This window comes from Paramacrobiotus metropolitanus, unplaced genomic scaffold, assembly GCF_019649055.1.
Source record: "Paramacrobiotus metropolitanus isolate TYO unplaced genomic scaffold, Prichtersi_v1.0 Parri_scaffold0000029, whole genome shotgun sequence".
Lineage (NCBI taxonomy): Eukaryota > Metazoa > Tardigrada > Eutardigrada > Parachela > Macrobiotidae > Paramacrobiotus > Paramacrobiotus metropolitanus.
In genome coordinates this window covers 705,716-714,810 of record NW_026570249.1, presented here as the reverse complement: position 1 = coordinate 714,810, position 9,095 = coordinate 705,716, and the positions used below count along the sequence as shown (strand labels likewise).

Genomic DNA, 9,095 nt, shown 5'->3' with positions numbered 1-9,095 from the left:
AGTGATTGCAAAAACACACCGGGGAACCCCACTCGCACGAATTCTTTCGACAACGCCTTTCGCTCGAAATCCTACGGGGCAACGCGGTTTCTATGCTAGGGACGATGGATGGAGATTTTGTAGTCTGTACTATTTGTTTCAGTTTATACACTGTCACTCATGAGCGAAATAATAAACCAATCATTATTGATCAATATCAATGCTGTCTGCGTATAGTTCCATACAAATATACGTAAATAATTATATTGTAAATTTGAAATATTATTGTAACAAACTAAAATCAAAACCGGGAAGAAATAGAATGTGTATTTAAAAATATACACATGTATCATGTATGTAAATTTGCACACGTATTTTGGTGCCAAGTATGCATTTAATTTGACACGTAGTTTGTTACGCATTTTTATTTTTTTGCAAAACCTTGTTCTGCAAAATCCTCAATTAATAATGCTGCTAATACAGTTAACAGTACAATTTTAATATGCTAACAACTTGACGTTTTGTGCAATAACTGGAAGAAAAACGGCATATGATAAAATAAAGTGGCATTACAGGCGCCCCTAGCACATCCCTTTTCCGCATCCCGTTAATTATGAAAAATTCTTTTTGTTTATGGGCAGCCGGAGTTTTGTACATATAATTTTTATGTAAAAACTAAAATCGTATATCCATGCAGCGTAGGGTACAGCGCTTGTATTCTACGCTTTAGGATTTAGATACGCCGGTTACTTTGGTATTCGCCGTAATTCTTGAATGCAGCTATGTGCGAATGCTTTTGCAGAATGTTCCTTCCCGAAAGAAGTGGTTATCAGTGTTGCCGGATACCGTTGTGATTGCGAAAGGCGATTCCCAGCGCACCCGTATATCTCGAGATAGGCACTCACAATCAGTTAATAATAGGAAGGGATTACCCGCTGTCCCAAACCAGCTGCCGAAAGCCGTTATGATGTACTGGCCATACCGAAACGCGAAAGGAGATGAATTATTTGGGTGTGTTGATTGTGACTCTGTGTATAGGTAAGTGTAAACAAGCCATTGCGATTAAAGGTCAGTGTTAGTTTACAATATGGACAGAACCACTACAGAATGAAAAGTATAACAAATTATTTTTCAGAATCTAAGCAAGCATGGCTTATCACGTAGTGGTTATCCAAAATAATATATGAACAGCGTTTCCGTTTAGTTGGTGCTTTGAAAAAAGATCCCTGTTCAAACAGGGTGCGAAAAGAAGTGTCTACCAAAGCAAGCGTAAAAAGATTACAGACGCTTATTATGATTTTTAAGGAAACCTTCAAAGTATGCAAAGAACAAGCCGGTAGGGGTAAAAGATGGTGTCTGGAGCACTCTCCATTATTGAAAATGTAAGACACAGTACACAGTGTTAATATTGTTGTCGATCAAAATAAATGTTTATAGTAAAATAACAGCTGGGGTTGAATCTCTGGGAAGATTGCTTTATATTATGGTCAGAGATTCCGGCCGTATAATTATGACGTTCGCACAGTATCAGAACATACGTAGTCGCAATTTGCAACTCATGGTCACTCACAAAATTTGCATTACGGCATACAATCAACGGAATGTTGTGTAAGCACGAGATAATTATCATCAACATGAGAACAAATTGTTATATAAGTAAACCAGTGAATTTCCTCTCGGATAACCCTCAACAACAATATGCGCAACCGAGAAGCTATCAAACTCATCCCGGTTTTGCGAGAGCAGTGGTCAGTTACGTAATTAATCACATCTATTAACGTGCGGTCCTAATTCTGTGGTTGAAATTCGTCGAACCTTATAACAAATTTAAGATTTTTAACTGTTGGGTGGGCATATATATTCTGCGTTTACCGGAAATATAGATATGTTCAACAATGGCTTACTTCTGTTTGTTGGATTTGGAATTATTTTCCAGGTACCTTATAAATTAGCACGAGAAAACCGAACTAAACGATACTAATCGCGAGATACGACTATTCAGCATGCTGAGCCTTTCAAGCGCAAATCTTTATGCATTCTTATACCGGCGTTTATTTTACAGCAGCATCTTTGCGATGGAATGGACATTTCAGAAAGTACGCACAAATGGCGTAATAACGCTTCTGTATATTTTTAAAAAAATGTCTAAATCTATTATGTAATAATTTTGTCATAAATTGTATTATATGCATATGTGTTATATGCATTATATGCATTTTATTATATGCATACGCATATATTGTGTTATATGCATATGCTGTATCTTTGCTGCGTTCTGGATCTTTAGTACCACAGCCCGACGGTTTCATAATTACAACTTTCTCCAACATTGCCGATACTGGAACATTTCAATCTCATCCGGGTTTTCCTTCCGCTCCCTATCAAGCCGGACAAAACACTCGTTTCATAATCGCCGCGGCGGAAGGTCAACTGGTGAAACTGACGATCGACGTTACCCAAGCCAGTCAATTCTTCATTCGCAGATATGACTTTGCCGTAATGTTGGACGGATTGTACGCAACGAGAATGGACACTCCGTGCAACGTGTCCAGTTATAGGGCATTAGGTTTAAGTGAGTTTATTTTTTTTCCGAAAGTAACGTGAGTGTCATACGTATATAGTTTTACCATAAATACATCTGTTCGTCTTTTGCAGAGGACTTGGATTATCAATGTACGCGGTAAACAAAAAAAAGCTACAACTCCCCAAAAACGTTTGTACCCTTTCCAACATTTATACTTTTGAACGGCGTCTGATCTTGTAAACCATAAGAAAAGAATTAGGCACGGCGTAGAGACAGTCATGCATATACTGTGTTCATATATATACTTTATTGCATAACCATTTATTTTTATATTTATAGTATATACGACATTTTCTTTATAAATTTAAATTTATTGCATACACAACATTTGCCCATGTATATGAAATTCAAATACGTACGCTAAACAATATCTACATATAATAATAGCTTTGTATATATCTACGCGTAAATTTTTGATATTTTTGTCTGTAGCGGTGGTTATGGCCGAAATTAGCAACGCCCGGACATATACCAGCATCACCAACATTCTGGTGGTGGATTTCTGTGTTAACAACTTCACGGCTGACGTGGACGCAATGAAGGGCTTCCAAGCCAGCTGGCAGTTGGTGCAGCCCACCGCAATTCGGGGCGTCACACCTGCCGGGGATAAATGCGGACAGCCGCTAGTGTCGCCGGCGGCCCAACGGCAAAATACAGTGCGCATCGTTGGCGGTGTGCCGGCGGTGTCGAAGAGCTGGCCCTCCATCGGTGCACTGGTATATCAGGGGAAGCAACAGTTTTGCGCCGGTACTATCCTCAGTAATCAATGGGTCGTCACTGCCGGACATTGTGTGATATTTGATAATGCTACCTTTGCTTCGTCGGTACAGGTCGGTGCTTTATAAACATTACCCGGTAGTAGTTTTCTTTATTTACACAGACCAACTTTACTACTATATCTACCGAATTACTCTTTAATAAATAAAAAAACCGGCTTAATCAAATAACTGCGCCAGTTAAAGCTATTTTGCACCAGGTTGATTTTCGCATTCTTATAAAAGCTCTTATAAAATAAGCCCTTTTATCTTTATTTGTACTAACCAAGTAAACCAACCACATCTTTACCGGATATTATACATTACAAAGTTACAAACTATAATTCTAGTATCCTGTAGACTGTATACACAAGAAACCGATTTCTATCAAATAGTTGCAGCTCTTAAAATTATTTTACCCTAGGTTAATTGTCACATCCTCATAAAAGTTGTGCATAATTTAAATACGCACGTACTGTATATAAATATACATGAACACGCATGTATTCCACACTTTGATCCCTCGCAGATACACACCGCTCCATTTTTTATTTTACAGTTTTTCTACGGAAGTCAAAATAACAACCTTTCGCTTTCGCAATCAGTGCCCATCGCCTACATCGCCCAACATGAAAGATATAATGTTCCTTCCAGTGGATTACCGGCTTTTGATGTCGCCATTATCAAATTGGCACGTCCCATCACGTTTAGCGATTCCGTCCAGCCAATGTGCCTGCCGTCCAGTGCGGCCAACGCCACCAAGACACCGATTACCGGAAGTAATAATCGACCGATCACCTACGTTGCGGGATACGGTCTCCTCAGTGAAACGCAGAGTGAGTCTTGGTGTTTGAGGATGCACAGAATGTCTTCATATTGGAGTTATAATTTTCGAGTTTATTGTACAGAAGCGTTTCCTAACGCTAACCAACCTGGGTCAGGAAGCAACAGTCTGATGCAGACTACCGTTGAATTATACAGCAACGTGGCGGATTGTAAGGCTGCTTATCCTACTCTCCCAAGCACGGCGGTAAAGGTTTTAGCAATATCCTGTACCTACTGAAAAAACCATTGCAGTTCAAGTACTACGTGTATTAATACTATTCATGCAGCTGTTTCGCAAACGTTTTAGTACAGTACCTACGGGACACACAAACGAGTTTTATTGCAAATTAATACCCCCATACGTGCTTGTAACGGAAAAACCATGAAAACGAACTTATCTATCGTCAAACTTCTGTAGGAAGTAACAAAATTAATTAGTTTTGATTGTTAGTTCTGATTGTTGTTACACTTTTATAGATTTGCGCAGGGATCAAAGCAGGTGGTCAAGATGCCTGCCAAGGTAAAATGTTGCAAGTTTGCCACTAACAAATATTTTTGTACAGTGCAAGTAGCTAGAGTACGGTTCTCATTTCTAAAATATAGCTACATGATTACATCTAAATTCAAAAAAAAAATAAATGAATTGGACAAATAACATAATTATCCTAGAAATTATACTTTTTACTGCTAATTCTGCAGTCCATCTGATATTTTATGACGTTCAAAGTTCTACCAATGGGTCGATGCCATTTACTTGTTGGATGTATATATTTGAAAATACTGTCACGTATTTTTTACAAACAAAGTAAGTGTGATTGAAAATGAGATGGACCAAGTAACTATGTCCGATTTAACTCTTTTTCTAATTTACCCCCATACAAATCTGCATAAAAATATGTACTCATTTGTCAGCAAACTGCAGGTTTTGATGCACAACAGCGCACATACACAGTACCACCAAAGGGTGAAGATGTCAATCATAATATTTTCGACATGACAGCAGCATATTGTACAGCGCAGTCGTTGAATATAGATAGTCTTATGCAATATGATTACAATATAGAATTACAAAAACTGCGCAACTCATATCTGCTAATTTCCTTGCGCGCAGGTGATTCGGGAGGTCCATTAATTCTGCAGCTGATGGACCAGTCCTATGTTCTGATAGGAGTCGTATCTGCTGGAACTGGTAAAGGTTTCCGATTACAATTAAGGAGCCTAAAATATCCGTGAGATTTCTAATTAACGTTGAACTAAGGGAATTTTATAATTGTACAGGATGTGCACGAGCACAGTATCCCGGCGTTTACACGGACGTATTCGCCATGATACCATGGATTAAAAGTAAAATAGGATGGACTTCGACAGCGGGTTAAGATGGAGTGTCCCTGCATTTCCGGTTGGTGATTTTTGATTTCCATGTGATTTTTGTGCTGTCAATAAGGAGTTATCTGAGGCGAACTTTCTGTACGAAATAGTGCCGGTTAAATGTGTTTCGGTAAAAGAATGACCTTCTCCCGAAATAAACCGAATCAACGCACGTATTCTACCACACATCAATTATTTTTAAGCCACACCAGCCAGCCGGCAGCGTACACACCAAGAAACTTGCGATTCGTCATAGCATTTTCATGCGTCAATTAAAAGCAAAAGCTAACCCACTTGTCCAAACACACATCTTTTCAGGTCTAATTTAGCGTTTTTGACAATAACACTTAAAAGCTATAGAACAACCGGATGAGAATGTTGCGATGGTTACCGCGCAGCCGGCACTGGAGATCTTTTTTTCTCTATGCACGCGGTGTATACTCGAGTGATGCGGATGTACCAATCAATGCCGGCTCCGTTAACTGCTGCGCCCGGTGCTCTGTCTTATCTTCCCACTTTGCCCATCTTCCGCAGATTGTCCAGATACTTGACGAAACGCGCACGGCACTCAGCATAGGTACGGCATTCATCGTTAGGACCTTGACGCCAGGAGCGCTTATCCGGCGTCGCCATTCCGTATTCACCGGCTCCTACCGGGATCAGTCCGTCGCGCAGCTGCTCTATAAACGGATACATATCATTAATTATTTCCGTTCCTCTAAGCGTAACTTTTTCAGCATAATAACAAACACCCGTCTATTTACTGCGCTATATGGCCGTTAAAGTCTTTAATTAAAACTGATAAAAAGAACTTGATTCACAGGCGCAGACGTCGGTGCTGTTAATGTAAAGGTCACGCATAGTTCTCAAGGTCTATCGACCTGGGTTTTCCTTTGTAATTGAATCTTGCCGGTGTTACCAATCCCCCGAAGCAATAACCGCGGCATTGCCTAACAATTATCTCTAATTTTGCAACCCACGCCTAAGTATTGCGGTGCGATATCTGACGCTCATTGCATTGTTTTTGTCAGCTTATAGTTAAAAAGACGATCACGGTTCCCCGCTTCTGGTGACACTATTACCAAAGTTAATTGCAGTATCAGATACTTTGTGCTAGCGGTGACCAATTACCGCTGAATTCTCGAAAATGTTTCTCAAAAACACCAAGGTCATTAATTTTGTCTACCAGTACTGTAGAAGTAGATGTTGTTCAGTTAATGGAGGATATTTCGTAAGTCGTAAGTGATACAGCGTACATGTGACCCTTCCAGCGCATCTGCGTAATTCTCAGCGTCCATGCATGCTTGAAAATAATTACTTACAAGCAGGAAGTGTCCGCATCGTATTTAAAACATACACGGAAAATTAATTTTGAATTTAATGCAGTCATGTCTCGCTATGACTATGAATTCAGTAAAGCCAATGTACTGCTTTCGAATCGCAAAACATCGATGTTCTTCAAAGTAGGAACACCGTCACCCAACACGCACGTGACTCGCATCCCAATCTATACATTGATGTAGTCGATTATGCTGGAACCGGAAAACAAAAGCATCCACACCCGCGCTCATCAGCCGCATTCAGCGCTGCTAATTGAATTAGTGGATGTGCATTATTGAAGTCAGTTGCGATATACAGCACAGTGTACTACATTTTAACAAATATTTATATTCCTTCTATAGATGCGTAAATGGATATTAATGTCATACACATTTATTGCAATATGTATTAATCATTGATGTTTGATACTCAGTTAAATTGACAGACTCAGCCTGGTCAATATAGCGCGAGATCGATTATCGGCTGTTAATTTACGGAACTGTTTTCCAATTAATAATTTTATCACTGCAAATGTACGCTCAGTCTCTTACGACCTAAACACCACTTTTGATACTATTTTTGTTCATAGTATTTTCTTGTATCAAAATTTTATGCAGTGAATGCCAAAGGTCAGTGGTCTCCTTTTGTACACCTTTACACCATATTCCATGCAACTATATTAGTTCTATAGCAAAACATACAAACGTGAGTGGTTCTCAAACCATCACATCCGGAACGTCAGGAACGATTTATTACTGATAACCGTAACCTTTTACGGTATCTATAGGAGTTAAAGACATCGTTAAAATGAGTTTATCTGCGTACGAAAATCAATCGCACAGAAGCCGTTTAACAGAATTCGGCGGCTTCTCCGCCGTCTGAGACGGTTATTTTGTGCCGCTTGAACGGCTTGATTAACTTTATGCCGGAAATACAGCACTTAATTATTCTGTCATGCATTGCGTGTACGCAGTTACAAGTTGTTTACCATTCGCCCAACAGTAGTACTGTATTAGAAACATAAAATATATAACGATGCCCGAGAAAAATAATTGTTTCATGCAAAAATTATAAATTGATTATCCCATAAATATACGCAGTCCCGTACTGAGTCGTTATTTAGCGCTTCTTTTAATGAAAAGGTTATCTGTCGTAGATCATCAATATTCAAAGAAAAAGTTGAGTAAATTTTGTCCACTGTGGTACACAACTATTTACATAGTTAAAGGTTACTCTTAAAGGATTGCCGTACCTGCTTCGGCATAGTCTTGATCCGACGCCAAGAATCCGAAAGGCAGCGCTTCCGCGCGATGGTCACCGCAGGATATCGCCAGCAGAACCGCAACGGAAATCACTCCAATAGCCACAATTTGATTCATTTTCCTTAATATCGGCTTAACCGGCTTTCTGCTACACCACTCAGCGAATTCTTACCGCAGCAATTGTAAATGCTAGAAAAAACGTTTTCGCATTAGCTAAATATTTTCCTTTGTACATCACATGCCACACACACTCATACACGCTAATACACCAAAAGCCGGGTGAGAATGTGTGCGTAAATTTACGGGAGTTTTGACGCTTTATATGCACATAACTCGTAGTGGCAGCTTACCGCGTATCGGGATAGAACGACGAGCAGGGCGGGACAGGGATGCCGGCAACTGTCAGGTTAACGGCTAAATCTCAATCCGCGATCAAAAGTCCGCTCCTCTAATTTGTCCTGAATGGCACCGGCGTTTTACACGTTAGGAAGTAGATCGGGAAATCTTGGCTGGCAGGCGCGGTATACAGGCAGGGATATATGCCGGTGGCTATGGAACTACAGACGCGGAATTAAATGCCGATCGTTATATACAAACGAATAAAGTGTCAGCCGCGGCGCTGATAGGTGTTTCCAACGGGATGCAGAGAAATCCTTCCAGTGCAACTAAATGTGAGATGGGACACAAGTCACACTGTTTTTATAGGCAAATCGCGCTGGTTACAAGACCAAGAGCAAACATCGCGCGCGCTCGGGATGAGAACGATATTAAATTGCTAGGAAAATTAGACGGAATTAGCAAAGAACAGTGCACACAGTATATGCACGCACACGTCACCGCCATCGGGATGAAAGTAACTGGATCCGTAGATTCTGTACACGTGGAAAAAAGTAGCGCGTGATCTGGACGGACGGGAAGGAAAATGATTAATCAACAACGGTGTAATGGTCTTCCGTGAGTATCCGATGAAAAATAACCGCCAGCTGTTGTATTAATCGAATA

At 40.1% G+C, this 9,095-nt stretch overlaps 2 protein-coding genes across 4 annotated transcripts; one reads left to right on the top strand and one right to left on the bottom strand.

Annotated features, from left to right (window-relative positions):
* The first annotated feature begins 1,703 nt into the window (after positions 1-1,703).
* On the top strand, positions 1,704-5,649 carry LOC129588384 (acrosin-like). Of its 3 annotated transcripts, none has more exons than XM_055482577.1 (10): positions 1,704-1,915; positions 2,045-2,075; positions 2,267-2,551; positions 2,635-2,652; positions 2,996-3,393; positions 3,878-4,154; positions 4,227-4,348; positions 4,621-4,663; positions 5,255-5,332; positions 5,422-5,649. In XM_055482577.1, the coding sequence occupies exons 1-10, from the start codon at positions 1,865-1,867 to the stop codon at positions 5,517-5,519; spliced, it is 1,401 nt and encodes a 466-aa protein (XP_055338552.1). In that variant the 5' UTR covers positions 1,704-1,864; the 3' UTR covers positions 5,520-5,649. The 3 variants fall into 3 exon arrangements, with proteins under 3 accessions (XP_055338552.1, XP_055338551.1, XP_055338554.1); XM_055482576.1 differs by having other exon boundaries at positions 2,042-2,075; XM_055482579.1 differs by having other exon boundaries at positions 2,042-2,075; positions 5,402-5,599.
* A 19-nt stretch (positions 5,650-5,668) lies between these two features.
* Positions 5,669-8,804, bottom strand: LOC129588385 (uncharacterized). Its single transcript, XM_055482580.1, has 3 exons — positions 8,444-8,804; positions 8,084-8,282; positions 5,669-6,191 (listed from the first exon to the last, which is right to left on the bottom strand). Exons 2-3 carry the CDS (start codon positions 8,208-8,210, stop codon positions 6,016-6,018), a joined length of 303 nt encoding a protein of 100 aa, XP_055338555.1. The 5' UTR covers positions 8,211-8,282; positions 8,444-8,804; the 3' UTR covers positions 5,669-6,015.
* Positions 8,805-9,095: the final 291 nt, after the last annotated feature.